General features: G+C 50.0%; 1 protein-coding gene across 12 annotated transcripts in view; it reads right to left on the reverse strand.

The window, feature by feature from the left end:
* The window catches only part of MTSS1 (MTSS I-BAR domain containing 1), a 140279-nt gene extending 126652 nt beyond the window's left edge, over positions 1-13627 (reverse strand). For 4 of the 12 annotated variants that reach the window (XM_016166406.2, XM_016166401.2, XM_016166411.2 and 1 more), the window contains exon 1: positions 13019-13626. In XM_016166406.2, the coding sequence (XP_016021892.1) occupies positions 13019-13090 (72 nt within the window). In that variant the 5' untranslated portion in view covers positions 13091-13626. Of the gene's footprint in view, positions 1-13018 lie in introns of all 12 variants that reach the window. The other 8 variants (XM_036233011.1, XM_016166404.2, XM_016166409.2 and 5 more) reach the window with 4 other exon arrangements.
* Positions 13628-15230: the final 1603 nt, after the last annotated feature.

The following is a 15230-nucleotide window of genomic DNA, read 5'->3' on the forward strand; positions in this document are numbered from 1 at the left end:
TCTTATTCCAGAGTGTGAAAGGACCAGTGGGGTCGAGGGGGTAAGAGCACAGCTCCAGAGTCAGACTGTCCAACTTCAGATCACCCACCGGCTGACGGAAGCTACGTAGTCACTAGATGCTGCCCTGTCTTCATCTGCAAGTGATGCCCATAGTGCCACCAACCTCGAAGGACAGGAATGAGAGTAAGGGAGATAACACAAGTACTTAGAAGGCTGAGTACCCAATAAATGCCGGCATACCTGTTTTAATGAGTCGATGTAACATTGCCAGCCACGCTGACTCAGACATGTAATGAGTACCTACCTAATGTGCACAGGAACCAAGTGAGGTATAAGCCACACAGAGATAAGGGATCGCCAACATATAAGCCCCTGATCCCAAGGCCCTCGGAGGGTACCACGCTCCAAATATAAAGTACCGGAAGGTGGGGTTGATGCCAGCTTGGGGTGGGGAACACCTTTCCCAGGTCTTAAAGGATAAAAGGGCATTTTCCTGGCAAAGAGGGAGGAAAAGAGGAAGGGAGGAAGGGAGGAAAGTAGGAAGGAAGGATGGAAGGGAGGAAGGAAAGAAGGAAGGAAGGAAGGAAGGAAGGAAGGAAGGAAGGAAGGAAGGAAGGAAGGAAGGAAGGAAAGAAGGAAGGAAGGAAGGATTACCTGCAAAAGAAAGAGAATTAGAAAAGGAAAGGAAGTCTAGAAGGTCTGCTACATTCGGGCCCAGGAATCACTTTGTTCACCAGGAACCATTTTGTTCACCAGGAACACGTCCCAGGCAGGGGCAATCTAGGGGGTGGACAGGGAGAGCAGAAAGAGCCCTCCTAATCACATGACTGCAGAGGAGGTTCTTGGTGGCTCAGGGTGGCCCAAGAGCCAGCCGCTTGCACCCACTCATGGGACAATCCCAGCACGACCTACCAGACACTGACTGGGGAGCGGTGGTTAGAACTGCAGATATCTGAGCCCCACCCCAGATCCACAGGTTGGAAATCTCTGGGGCCAGGCCCTGGGGGACACTCGAGCTCTGCTCACTGGCAATGGCTTCCGAAAGCCTTGAAAAGTATATACCCCTGACCCAGGGATAAATCCTCCACGGGAAATGCGACTACAGAAGTCAACAGATGGCAAGGACTCCAGAACTAGCACTCACAGTTATCGGCCTTTTTGGTGACGCCCACCCGGGTGTCATTTCCAGCAGCCTGGGGTGGGATCTGAGGGTCCTGGAGGAGGCCTTGCTTAGTGGAAGGTAGCAGAGCACATCGACTGTGCCCAGTGCGGAAGGCCACGGCTCCCCGGGCGGGGATGTGACAAGCCAACCACACTGCCTCTGCTTCGGGAGAGTTTACAATTTGAAAGTGAGAAGAAATGTTCATTTAGGAGAGCAAAACCCTAATGTAATATAAACCAATGTCTAGCTACAAGGATATGTTCCTCATGGGGCTGCTTACAATGTGTGGAACCCTGGGCACGGCCTAAACACAAACCAGCAAGGACCCGGCTCCCACCTCGGGGGCTTTGCACATGCTCTTCCCATGCCCGGGACATGCTTCTCCTGACAGCCATAGACTTCATAAGCCATTGCTCAAATGTCACCTCTTCTGTGAGGCCCTCCCGGAAAAAACAACAGTGTCCCTGCTTTACTCTTCCCCACTGCACATAATCCTTCTAATCTATAAGAGAACTGACTAATTCAGTGAGTCTGACCCCAGCCCACCAGAATATAAATTCCAGGAGGGCAGAATTTGTGTCCATTTTATTTACTATCGTATCCCCAACACTTAACGGAGAGCCTGGCGCAGAGTAGGTCCTCAAATATGAAAGAATTAACTATAGACATACAAAACAGTAGAATATCACGCAGCCATTCAAACGGACACAGCTTATTATTGCATGTATGGAAAGGCTGTGTAGCAAAAAGCTAAGTGAAAAAAGAAATCTCTGGCACAGCTGAGGCCACGTGAACCTTCGTCTGAAACGTGTGACCGAGTGGTTAAGGGTGACTTTTTTTTTATTTTTTTTTATCTAACTTAGATTCTTAGTCTGTCTTCCATTAACTTTATATTACTTGCATAATCTTTGAGAAGTAATCCCTCATGAAATGCTCTCAAAACATCTGCTAATTTATTTTTAGGCAAAAGCTTCCTCCTTAGTGGCTTAATTAGGGTGTCCCTAATTAGGGCCAGCCCGACATCAAAGAGGCCAGCTTCCAGGGGACCCTGAGATTGCAGGACATCTCACCCACCCCTACCCCCCCACCGAGCACTCCGCCTCCAGGAGCTCAGATGCCAAAAGCTTGGCCATCAGTGAGCTACTCCTGGCTCCGCTCCCCGCTACTTGCTTCCTATTGGGGTGCCTCATCCAATTATTCAGGCCTAGATCACATCCTGCTGGAGAGCTGGCTTTGAAGGTTCGGTAAACAATCACTTCAAAACAAAGAGTGAGCGACCATTAAACCAAACTCAAAGACTTCCGTAACGGGCTGCCGGCTCAAGCAAGACTGAGGTCTGTCTCCCTAGGAACTAATCTCAAAGCTGGTCCAGCCTCCTACCAAATATCCCCCTTCCTGTTTGTGCTCAGTCATGTGGGTGCACAGCCGTCACTGGGGTGACCCTGATGGAGGGGGTTTCTCGAGCAAAACAAACATGTGCCATGTGGTTGTCACCCTGGACAACCAACCGTGTCAGATCCTTGGGTCTCACACCCACCTACCCCCCACATACTTCCCTCTGCTGACAAGTCAGAGGCACCCACAGGGTGAGTCAACTGCCCAACAACCTCACGTCGTCAGCTGGTTAAACTCTTCAAACGAAGGGAGGCCCCTGGAGCTTCTTGAAGCATCTCAGAGAAGGGCCTAGATCTTTATGCTTGATCTGGTTCATCCTGAGTCCTAAAGGTGTAAACAGGCTAGTCGTCAAAGAGATCAATGAAAGATACCCATTATGGAATCTAAAAAGGAATCCCAGAATGCCATGCAGTGAGAGGGAGCCCGGAATGGTGAAGAAGGGCTGAGGCCCTGGACCAAGACTACCCAGGTTCAAATCCCAGCTGCACCTCTCACTCCTTGTACAATGTGGGCAGATGGCTTGACCTCTCTGCACCTGGTTCCTCAGCTGCGAAATGGGCATTACAGCAGGAACTACCTCACCGGGTATTGTGACGATGAAGGGTTTGTCTCTGTAAAGCACCGGAACAGTGCTTGGTTGTACCATATAAATGCTTGTGAAATAAGGAAAACAAACCCCAGCTCTCAGCCTGGGTATCGTCTGTACCAAAAGCCCCTGTCTCTGTCCTCTCACTCCAAATACACATCAAAGGCCCTCGCAGGGACCCGGGGGACCTCCACAACCCTTGCGCTGACACCTTGACACCGACCACACCGATTTCTAACTCCTCGTGTGTTCCTCTTCTAAACAACTGCAGGGCAAGGACTGCGTCTGTGGTGTTTAGAGGCGCATCTCCCACCCAGCGGCGCCTGCCATAGAGCAGGCACAACCATCATATGTGCTGGATACTGTTTCTCTCACGCTTAAAGTGGAAAAGCATTTCGCTCCTGTGAAGATAGAGGTTTCTTGTACTTTCTGAGCCATCTGCATGCCACCATCAGCAGGGCACCCCCCCTGGGAATTACCAGGTAGCCAGACTGGTACACCGAGCATTTTAGTCACCATTTATTTCATGCTAGCCCTTTACATAGACTTTCTCATTTATCCTTCTATAACGTTAAGAAGGACGTTATTATCTCCCCCTCCCCATTCTTACAGATAGGGAAATCAAGGGTCCGGGGGGCTGAGTAACTTGCCCAGTCACAGGGCTAGGAGGTGGCAGAGCCAGGCTTCGAAGGCCAAGGGCAACCACTAAAGGTAGAATGCAATAAAAACGCTCCGTAGGGTCAACACAGAATGCGACGAGTGCTGATGGGGGTCTGGCTTGGCAGAACGATGGACCAAATCAGGGAACTTCCGGTGGGACCTTGAAGGATGAGAAAGATTTCATTAGGCAACAAGGGCAGCGAGAGTCCTGTACGTGGGACAAACAGCGGGAAAGCAGAACGCGGGATGTGATCGGAGAAGCCGGGGAATCCAGGTTGGGGAGCACTGCGCACAGAGCAGGCCACTCGGCTAGCGCCAAGTCACGGGGGCCCCTGAATGCCAAGCTCAGGCAGGGGAGCCGCGTTCAGCAGGTAGGCAGGTAGCAAGAACCCCAACGGGGCAGAAGCTCTGGAGGAAGCTGCGGCTACAGGGCAGGCTGCAGGCAAATGAGGCCACTTATTCAGGCGGTCACACCAGAAAAAGAAGGGAGACTCAAATCAGGCGGACAGAGAAACCTGGCCACTCCTCCCTCTCCCCTGACTCTGGTGTAAACATCTAAAAAAGACTCTTTTTTAAGCATTAAATGCCCTGAGGACCTCAGCCAGGCACCGAGTCCTCCCCTCATCTTACACACGGACAGTGGGTTTGCAAACAGGAGAAATGCAAATGGGGGGCCTGGCAGAGCCAGAGGAGGTTATAATGAACTCAGCAGTGACTTACTTAGCAATAAAAACAAAAAACAAAAAACAAAAAACTCAACTTCTCCATTTCTTGCAACTTCGCTGCAAGTCCTAAATACATCTGGGTGAGGCAGGAGATAATTACTGCACTGATTCAAAGACTTTGGCGGTCTTCATGCCCAAATCGATAAGACAGAATAATACTGGCAGCTAATGTCTGACTGCCTGCAGGCCGGGCACCCTTCAGGAGCATTTCAGAATCCTCACAGCCCTGTAAGGGGGGCAATTAGACCCATTTTACAAAAGAGGCAAATGAGGCTCAGAGAGGCAAGTAACTGGCCCACAGGACTTAAAACCAGACCTCTTCGACCCTCAGGGGAGCAGGAGCTCTAGAATTTCCAGGGGAGCAGAGCTCAGGGGTGGTGAGGTGGCCGGAAGTAGAAAAGAAGCACATTTTCACTTGGACAGTATGTTATCGGTCTGCACTGTCCAAAATGGTAGCCTCTAGCTACACGCGGCCATGTAAATCTAAACCGAGCAAAAGGGAATCAATTTTGAAAATCAGTTCCTTGGTCACACTACTCAACTTCAAGCACTCGACAGTCACATGTGGCTAGTGGTCCCCATAGCTGGTAATTTCTGTCACTGAAGAATATCATATTAGACAGAACTATTATAGATCCATTAAAACCAGTCGCATATTCTAAAGATGATTTTTCTGTTGTTATTTTTATATTTCAATTTACTTTGACATCATTTCCCTATAAATTTTTTTTTTATTTTTAATTGTGGTTAAATACACATACCCTGGACCGCCAGAAATGTGAACAAGCAAGCAGGCCATGGCACAAATGGAGCCTGAAGCATCGCTGGGGGCAAAAATGGCGGCACCGAAGCTGTCCTGCGTCGGGCCTGTCGTGAGCGGGCAGGGCTCTCTGGAAAAGACGATAATGCCGAGAAAACAGAAGGCAGCGGGGAAAGAGGAAGACCAAGTAGGAGGCGGCCTGACTGTGAAAGAAGCCACAGGCATGTGTCCACAGGAGCTGAGCAAGGTGATGAGAACAGGAAATCGCGGACATCGCTCATTCACAAAGTCGCCAGGAGTCGGCGCCAACTCGGTGGCACGTAACCCACACGCGTAACATAAAATTTACCACCTTGACCATTTTTAAGTGTACGGTTCAGCAGCACTACTCATATTCACATTATTGTAACACCATCTCAAGATGCTTTTACTCCGATTTAGGTAAGGTCGAGAAGACAATTTCAGGGGGCCGAAATTGCGTACAGTCAAACCTGGCTACACGTTATCACTTAGGGATGCTTTTAAAAATCCCAATGCCCAAGATACGGCTCAGAACCTCTGGGGAACAGAGTCCAGGCATCAATGCCATGGCTCCCGGGAACCCAACACGCCCATCCCTGTAAGGGGCACACCTGCCCGGAACCTGCTCCTCTGGCCAGACGCACTTCTCCTGGCCACTGGAAACCCCAGGCCTGGGGGAGGCGACAGGGAAGGGAGTCCCAAGCAAAACCCACCCTCCGCCTCCAGGAAGCTGCTGATGCTGAGCAAGCTAATACTTCTACTGCTGGCCAAATTCTTTGAGGGAAAGAAAGCAAATAAAAAGACACACAGCTCAAAAGGCACTCAATTGATTTTTTTTTCACCCACTTAAACTAGACAGGAAAAGAAAAACCACTTAGAAAGTATGACCAAGGCCGTGTGTGCCAAGAATCAACACAGGAAGGGGTTTATTTACTTCTCCAAACACAGACTTGTAATGGTTCTACCGACTCAACCCAAACTGGGGCTGCAGGGACATAATTAAACACAGAAAACTCTTTTACAAGGGCATTCCAGGGCTGGACACGAAACGAGTTCAAGGTAAGGAGTTCTCTTTGAGGAGTCGTTTGAACTTTGGGTGAACTTATTCAATTCCTATAATTAGGAGGGGCTGTCAAGCTTATATGGTTGCCCAGCCTCAGGAACCGGCATATAAATGTGGCCCTCTGGCCTGTCATGGAGGCACTTTGGGGACAAGGACAGGAGCCAAGGGCGACCGCCAGAACCTGGCCCAAAAACTTTCCCCTCTGCACACCCAGAGAAAAAAGAAGAGAGGAGATGCCAGGTTATCTGTTAGAAAAGACTGGTAAGTGAGAGAAGGAAGGAAGCCACAATCTGTCAATATATCATAAATTAAACGGTTTCCACAAAAGTGACAGCCTGATGGGAGCTGCCTACCCACAACGGTCCTTACAGCTTCTCAGCTCGAGCTCACACCTCCAGGCTGGCTCTGGGCTACAGGCACAGAGATAAAACCCGCATTCCTTCCTCGAGCCTCCAGTAAGACTCAGACAAGTGAAATGCTGTCTTCCAGAAATAAACACACACACACACACACACACACACACACACACACACACACGACTTGCGGCACGTTCTAAAGAGCGACAGTTTTAGAGTTAAAGAGGCCAAGGCCCAAACACCAGCCTACATGACCATGGCCTTGGACAAGTTACTGACTCTGTCCAAGCCCTAAGTTTTCTCATCTGTAAAGTGAGATTGATGTGAGGATGGCATGAAACCACACACGCCAAGCACTTAGCACAATGCCAGGCACACAGTAGGTTCTCACCCGGTTCCTTTCTGTCCCCATTCACCACAAGCAATGGATACTGAGCATCTACTATGTATGTGGCACACCAAAGCATCTTAATTGCAAAGCAGCAGAGGCGACACAGGCAAGGCCTTCCGTGGGCTAAGAGGTGGGAAATGTTGATAACACGTGGGCTGCTCTGGAATCTACACGGGGTGGGTTTGGTTTTGCTTTTGGGATTGTTGGGGTTGGGGGCGGCAGATACTCAGATGAAATCTTCCGCAGTCTCCAGCCAATTCGAGGGAGAACCTCGGCAATCAAATACAACGAATTTCGTCAGTGCTCAGCCAATTAATTTACTCCATTTGTCTCTCTGGTTTGCTACTTAATAAGGCCATATCGCCAGTGCAATCTGCAAATCTAAGTTAAACTGCTGAAAGCATCAGTCGGTTCCCTTTAAGGAGCCCCAAAAATACCTCCTGCCTGATGTCCTAGGCCGCTGAATCTGTCCTCTGGCTTCTGTTTGGTTCAGGGAGAGGTATTTCTTTGTTTTTTGCAGAGGTGTGAGTTTTAGGGGAAAGTATCCTGAAGGCAGTTCCGAGAAGTAATGGTGAACTTGAAATGATCTCATTTTTCCATACCCAATTTGAACATCTAAATGGTCTCGCTACAGAAGGAAATCTTGCCAGCTCTCACCCATCCCTGGGAAGATGGAAAAAGCCTAGATGAAAATTACGGATAAAGCATCTAATGGATCAATAGTTTCAACCTTTTCACCCTCCAAGCGTTTTAACAACCTCGAAGGAGCTGGCCAAGTTGACAGATATCATTTCAGCTTTTTCCTTTTCCCTACCCGAGGATGCATAAGACGAGGTCAAAGCCTAAGAGGTCAGCAGCATCTGAGAAGACATAGGAGGCACAGGACGGATGCTAAAAAAACTGCTCGCTGTCCATCTGAAATTCAAATTTAATTGAGAATTCTGTATCTTGTTGAAACTGAGCGTGGTGCTTGCAACTTTGCTGATGTCTAATAAATGCTACAGAGTTTTGGGTACGCGCTACTCGCGTAAGAACTGAGGGACAGCTGAACCAGGCAAAATTCAAACTCGGCCTAACCTCCACGCAAGCCATGGTCTGCGGCAGATGTCTCTCTGTGTTGGGGGCATTACCAACTGGAATTTCAGAACACAAAGGTTCAGAGCATCCAGCAACAAGTTCTGACTATTTGGTTAAATACGATGTACGAGGGATTTTTCTCACGGAAACGCTCAAGCCTAGACCCCCTTCTCTCCCTCAAAAAAATAAAAAAGAAAAGAAATCTCTTTCCAAACCTGGACAAGATTTGCACCTAAAATCCAAAAAGATTGGTCTACGTAGAACAGGCCCCAAATCTCGGAACCGGCACCCATTCTGGGCCGCTCCCCGCTGCCGATTTTACGACACCTTTACTTCAACTTCTTCTCCCATAGGCCCAAACCGAGGAAGCTGCAAAACCCTGGGCAAACACGGCCGTTTGCTAAGAGAAAAGCCGACTTGGGGCCCATCTGTCCTGCCTCTGTTTGTCACCATTTACAGGGTAGCCCGCATGCCTCAGAGTACCTGGCCACTGGCAGAGGCCTTGGCTGGGTTTTCGATACCTTCCTGAAGAAAATTTTTTTTTGGAAGATTCAGAAGAAGCCCCACAAGGAGTGATGAGCCCTTCCCCAGGCTGGACTCTGAGCCCTTCCTTCACAGCTGCCATATTGTACTCAATGTCAGCCACTTACAGCCACAGGACAAGCGACCTCCCCCTAATCCTATGGATCTCTGGCTCCTGGAGGCCTTCCACATAGCAGGCCCCCAATAAACACTGAGGAAGGAGAGCTCTCTTCCAACAGGAACCCCACAGCCAAAGCAGTAGGGAGAGGAAAAAAAAAAAAAAAAAGCCTGAAATCATTACTAGTGCTGGACCCGTTACCCACATTCTTGATCTTATGATAAGTGAGGGAAAATATAATGACGTGCCTTCGAACCACAAAAGATTTCCATGGAATTCAAGAAGTCCCTTTAGCAGTTCTAATTTTAGGCAGAACTTAGGAGAGAGGCTGCTGGTGGCCGAGGTGGGGGCAGCGGAGAGAAACTGAACAAGGCCCCTATTCTGCTCCACACAGGTGCTGGTAACAGGGCACCCCATCTTCAGTGAGACGCGGGGTGGGGAATTCAAGGTGTGGCTGGTGTGTTTTCACTCCCAGTCACATTATATAACCCCGAACTCACTCTCCGACCGAGGACAAAGTTCTCCCTACATCAGGCCCTATTCAGCTCCTAACATGCTGATTCTTGAGCAACAGGGCTGAGGAAAACATTTGATTTTAGCATCGACTTTTTTTCTTTTTTAACCAAGTTAATGATTACAAGAAGAAAGATGTCCACAGGGTGAGCTGTCCCCAAGATTGGCCAGAGTCTCTTAGTCGTAAAAGCCCCCCAAACATCACTGAATTCTATGCTGGCTCAATTACTTAAAAAAAATAATCATAATCAATAAAAACATAAATATCGAATCACTGTTATACACCTGAAACCAATATAATGTTCTATGCCAATTATATTGCAATAATAATAAAAAAAAAAAAAGTAATCCGCTATTTGCAAAAAGTTAGTTTTGCCAAGACTTGGATAGAAACTCTCCAGAAATTCCAGGGCCCCCTTAATGTAGTCAACATTCTCTAGACATCAGAAGTCAGTCAACTGGCCTTCCACACACAGTCATTTGCAAGCTACTGTTCCCCCAGACAAACGGGCGATGGGGTCCTTGCTCCGGCCACATGAATCTCTGTCCCCTCTTTCCTCTGGGACCAGCTCACAGCAGACGACTTGATTTATGTGGGTGGGCGGGAAGGCGGCCAGTAAGCGATTTTGCACACCACCATTCATTAGTGACCACCGCCAGAGGAGGAGGGAAGAAAGAAGAAAAACACAAGGTTTCCTCTCCTCAAGGAACCGATAAGTTATTTAACAGCTGGATCCCCATGGGAGAAAAGTGAGTGTTTCTTCCGCACCCTTCCTCCCGAAAAGGGTAAAATGCACTCCCTGAAAGCCGAGGACTTGACTGGGTTAGGATCATTAGAAGGCGACAGACAGAGTCTTCTCCGGCCCTGTGATGATGCCTTGAGGTTCTCTGGTTTGGGAAGGTGGATGGTGGTAAGCCTTGAAATCACTCCATTTTTTGTTGCTGTTGTTGTTTTTCTCCAAAGAGGAAACTGACTCCCTTCCTGTGCTACTGTTCATTTTGGAGAATCAAATGCTACTAAAAAAGCCATTTTCCTTACCCTTTCCTCACCCCAATCCAACACCACTGCTGAGAAAAATAACCTAAATTTTTTCTCAAGGTGGCATTCCAAAAGGGCTTCCAACATTTACACTTGTCCTTCAAAGCAAACGGAAAGGGGGCCAAAGGCATTTCAAAACCATCAAGGGAGTTCAAAGAAGAGATAAAGAGGCTAAGCGGATCATTAGAAAGTCAGCTAATTTCAGATATTAAAAGCTGACTTTTACTGATGGCAACTTCATGCATATGCATACTATACACTGCTTATCCTATATGCACAAATTTTAAAAGTCCCTCTTAAATGTCACTGTCATCTAATCCATGAAGAAGTGTGGTAAGAAAACTCCATGAAAATATTCAGAAACCACCTTATGCATAAACCATCTTGAAAACCAGACACCCCCTTTCTTTCTTCCTTCTCATCTTTCAACTCCCTAAAAGTCTGAAATTCCGCGGACCCCACGGTATATAGAGTCTTCCGTTCCACTTTGCCTTCAAACCTTTGATTGCCAAAACAAATCAAACAAAAACCTTTCAAATGAATGCCTTCCCACAGGATGCTGAGCAAATCCTACTACCTTCAAAGGGAAAGAACTCAAGAACCACAAGCTATAGATCCAGCTCTGAAAGGGCATTAAATAAGTCTTTTTTTTTTTTTTTTTTTAACTGGAATCTTGCGGAGGGAGAAGCACACCAGCTTAGCACCCACAAACCCCCAGGGCCACAGTGCTGCAGGTGGAAAGCAGGGGGGCCCACCCAGGGATGGGTAACCTTCTGAAGGGCTTTGGGCTCAAGCAAGTAAATGGGAAAAACTGAGCCTGGGTTCTGGATTAAGGGACAAAGAGAGAGGAAAAACTCCAGATGTGAACACTCTGGGACTGCAGTGGGCAGACCTATCAGGTCACCGGGTCCTTGTCAGCAGCACAGAGCGACTGGAAATATCCATTTCTCTCCTCCAAAAAACACCAGCAGCTTTACCAGTCCATCTCAAATTCTTCCCCTAGCGATGAGAATACATGTGTGCCTCAAACCAAATCTTATTTGATTATAAAGCCGGTAAAATTGAAGTCCAAGGAGGGGACACCAATCTTTGTCTTAAAAGAGTTCAATGTGGATTGGGGGCAAAGGAATGCAAAGGGCTGTCTTTGAACAGGGACTAATCCACCTAATTCCAAGCGGCTGGCTTAGAGGCATTCCTGAGCAAGCAGGGTCTCTCTGAAGATAATGCCACATGAATGTCAATTTCTGACAAAAGGCACAGGCTCTGTAAAAGGATTTCAAAATGGACAAGACCAGGACCCAGGACGGAGGCACCTTGGAAAAAGTTCACCCTGGGTGAGGTGGCAGTTGGTTCTAAAAGGAGAAAGCTGGCCGTGACAGCTGAGCATTCCTTCCCAAAGTCCATCTCGGAGGCCGAACCCTCTCCAAACCTCATACTTCATCAGACAAAAGCTCCACCGGGCGCCCAGGCCGCCGCTGAAGAGGGGCTGTTCACACCCACTCGCTGCACAAGCTTCCAAACCTGCCCACTCGTTTTGGAAACCGAGCTTTTAATTAAACACCACCTCCCCGGATCTGTTGAGGCAAACTGGGGCTGGGCCGGAGCCAAAGAGAAGCTCCCTAAATACATATTAAAAAAAAAAAAAAAATCCCCCCACCGCCTCCAATTCCCACCTCTAGCCAGCTCGCGTGGCTGCTTATATTTCTTTGGATGAGTAACACACGGCCCTGGGTCTATCTCTGTGCACCAGAAAATCCACCTCCAAGGATCAGGTTATCCCCAGTCCCACCCTTCGCTGTAAAAAGCCAGGGTGTTGCTCCCCGCCCCCAACACACTAGTGTGCGCGCACGCGCGCACGCACAATTTTCACAATCCTCCCAAGAGAAAACGTGGAGTCTGTGTGTGTTGGGTGGGTGGATGGGGTACAGTTGTTTGGGAAGCCCCAATCTTGCCCTCTTGCTGGGAGCCGCAGCCAGGGGAAGAAGGCGCCCCTGCAAAGCTGCTCTGGGAACTTCTGCTCGGCGCCCCCAAGGGGGGCCGAGGGAAGGCATGCACGGCCTCACCAGCTGTGGAACAGCCTAATTAATTCCTAATTTGCTCAGATCCCCGCTTCCCCCTCCAAGGTGGACCTGAAAGCCAAGGAGGGTGAGGAAGGCTTCCCTCCCAAGTCCCTCAGGCCGCGAGCTCCTTCTCGCAGCCGGGCAGAGCCCCGACTCCCTCCCCACCGCCGCGGCAGGCTCCCCCTCCCCGTCCCCGGGGGAATCAGGTGTCTGCCCAGGCATCCAGCCTCCGCGGGTCGCAGGCGCTCCGTCCAGCAACAGACAATGGAAAACTTGGAGGCAGGGCCCTGAGCCCCTGGGGAAAGCAGATGGGGCCACCCCGTGGGACAACGATCGGGGAGAGAACAGGGGGCATCAGAACCCCGTAGAGAAGCCGCTCGCGCGGGGACCCAGCAGAGCCCAGAGCAGCGCCCCGGGTGAGCAGGTGAAACCGGGCCGGAGCGCTCCCTCAGGTGGCTGGCGGCCACCGCGCAGACGAGGGCCGGGCCCCTGGCCCCGGGCGGAGGCGAAGCTCCGCAGCCGGGTCCGTGCGCGGCGGCCCGCGCCGCAGCCGCGCCCCCGGCGACCTACCTTCATGTCGCTGATGATGGTCTGGAAGAGGCCTCCGAGCGCGCTGCATTCCTTCTCAATCACAGCCTCCATTTTCCCGGCGCCGGCAGGGACAGGACACACACTCAGGGCCGCCGGCACTGTGCGCGGGATCAGGGCTCGCTCACCCCGGGAGGAATTTCACCCTCCGAGCGACCCACCTCTGACTCGCAGCCTCTCCTGCAAAGAGGACGAAGTGCCCGAGATCGACTGTTCTCTGCCCAAAATAAAAATCACAATTTTAAAAGCCAAACCGCTCTGTAGGGTGATTCGCCTACATGCAGCGCTCGGCTCCTGGCCTTAAAAATGCCCAGAGAAGACTGACAATCAGGCCACCACTGGTGCCCACGACGGAAACGGCAAAGCCCATCCTGAAGCAGAGAAAACCACCCGCTGACCCGGGGCCAGCGCCATTTAAAAATGCAAGATTTTCTAAATTAATAAAAAATTTTTTGGAAATTTTAAAAACGATCGCCCTGCAGCAGAGCGGGTCTGCTCGCGGCGCCCGGATCTGTTGCTCACAGCCGCGGCCGCCGCCTCCTTTTCACTCCTGCGCGCCCAGCCCCGGCGCTCGCTCTGGCTCGGCTCCCGGGGACGTTTGCAGAGGCGCACGCGCGCTCGTGGCCGTGCGTCCGCCGCCGGGGCGCGGGGCGGGTGCGCGCTCGCGGCTGTGCGTCCGCCGCGCGCGCGCGCGGGCGGGGCCGGGAGCGCGTGCCCGGGAGGCGCGTGGGGCGCCGGCCGCACAGAGGAGCTGGCGGGCGGCGCAGCTAGGATCCCAGCCCCGCGGGGGCCTCCCTCTCCGAGCATGCACTGGGAACTCTCTCCAACCCTGGCCGCTGGTCGCAGCGCGGAGAGGACGTGTCAGCACGCGACAAGGCGAGCGCCCACCCTGCAATGGCTGCAGGCGCCCAGAACTGAGGCTGGCTGCACCCGCTGCTTCCTGGAGACTCCGGGTGGCCGGCTTAGCGCAGTGCCCAGCATGTAGTGAGCGCTCAGTAGGGCGGGAAAACTGCAGCAGCTGCTACTGCGGCCTTCTCAGAAGAGGCCCGGTCTGCGTGTGACACCAAGACTGCAACGCCAAGTAACGACCGACCGCAGAAAGCGGAATATATCATTTCAGGAGAGTTCGGCGCGTGCCCTGCAGCGGGATGCCGAGTTCAATAAAGTTACAGGATGCTGAGAAAGTAGATTGATTTGCCATTGTAAAATAAATGGTATTAGAGCGTTATTGCTGACTGCTCGTGGCATAGACAGTTGTTTTTCAGGCCCACTGAGGGCCTGAAAAACTGCATGAATCAAGGAAGAGAGGTGTCACTTCTGGAATTAACGAATCTCTTGAGTAACCCACGATCATTTGGATGCATAAGTCTCATCCTCACCTTGCCCATAACAGTGCCTGACTCAGTTTGCTCTCAATCATTATTATTATGGATTAAATACTAATACTAATGTTGCGGTGATCAAAATCATGGCTTTTAGAGCCAGACTGCCTGGGTTCAAACTCGTTTTCAACCTAACTGAACTTACAGCCTTGGGCCATAGTAGCTGGGCCTCGGTTTCCTCATATGTAAATGGGAATAAAGACAGCATGTATTTATTTTAAAGGGCTGTTCTGAGTTTCACCTGCATTAATATATGTAAAACGCTTAAAGCAATTACTGGCATATAATCAATAAGCACTCAATAAACGAAGAGAAAGAGATTTATTGTAGCATTATTCACAATAACCAAGATGTGGGAACAACCTAAATGCTCATGACAGATGAATAGATAAAGAAAATGCAGTATATACATACAATGGGATATTATTAGCCTTAAAAAGGAAGGAAATCCTGCAAAATGCAACAGTATGGGTGAAACTTGAGGACATTGTGCTAAGTGAAATAAGCCAGTCACAGGACAAATACTGCACGATTCCACTTATATGAAGTATCTAAAATAGTCGAACTCATAGAATCAGACAGTAGAGTGGGGGAGGGGGGATGCCGGAAGCTGGAGTCGGGGGTGTTGCTGATCAGGGGGCATGAAGTCTCAATTACGTAAGACGAGTTCTAGAGATCCGCTGCACAACATGTACTTATAATTAACCATACTGTGTTGTTTACACTTTAAAATGTGTTAAGAGGGTAGATCTCATGTAGTGTTCTTACCACAATGAAGTTAAACTTAAAAAAGGTAGAGACCAGGTCAAGGC

This window comes from Rousettus aegyptiacus, unplaced genomic scaffold, assembly GCF_014176215.1.
Source record: "Rousettus aegyptiacus isolate mRouAeg1 unplaced genomic scaffold, mRouAeg1.p scaffold_m13_p_15, whole genome shotgun sequence".
Classification (NCBI taxonomy): Eukaryota; Metazoa; Chordata; class Mammalia; order Chiroptera; family Pteropodidae; genus Rousettus; species Rousettus aegyptiacus.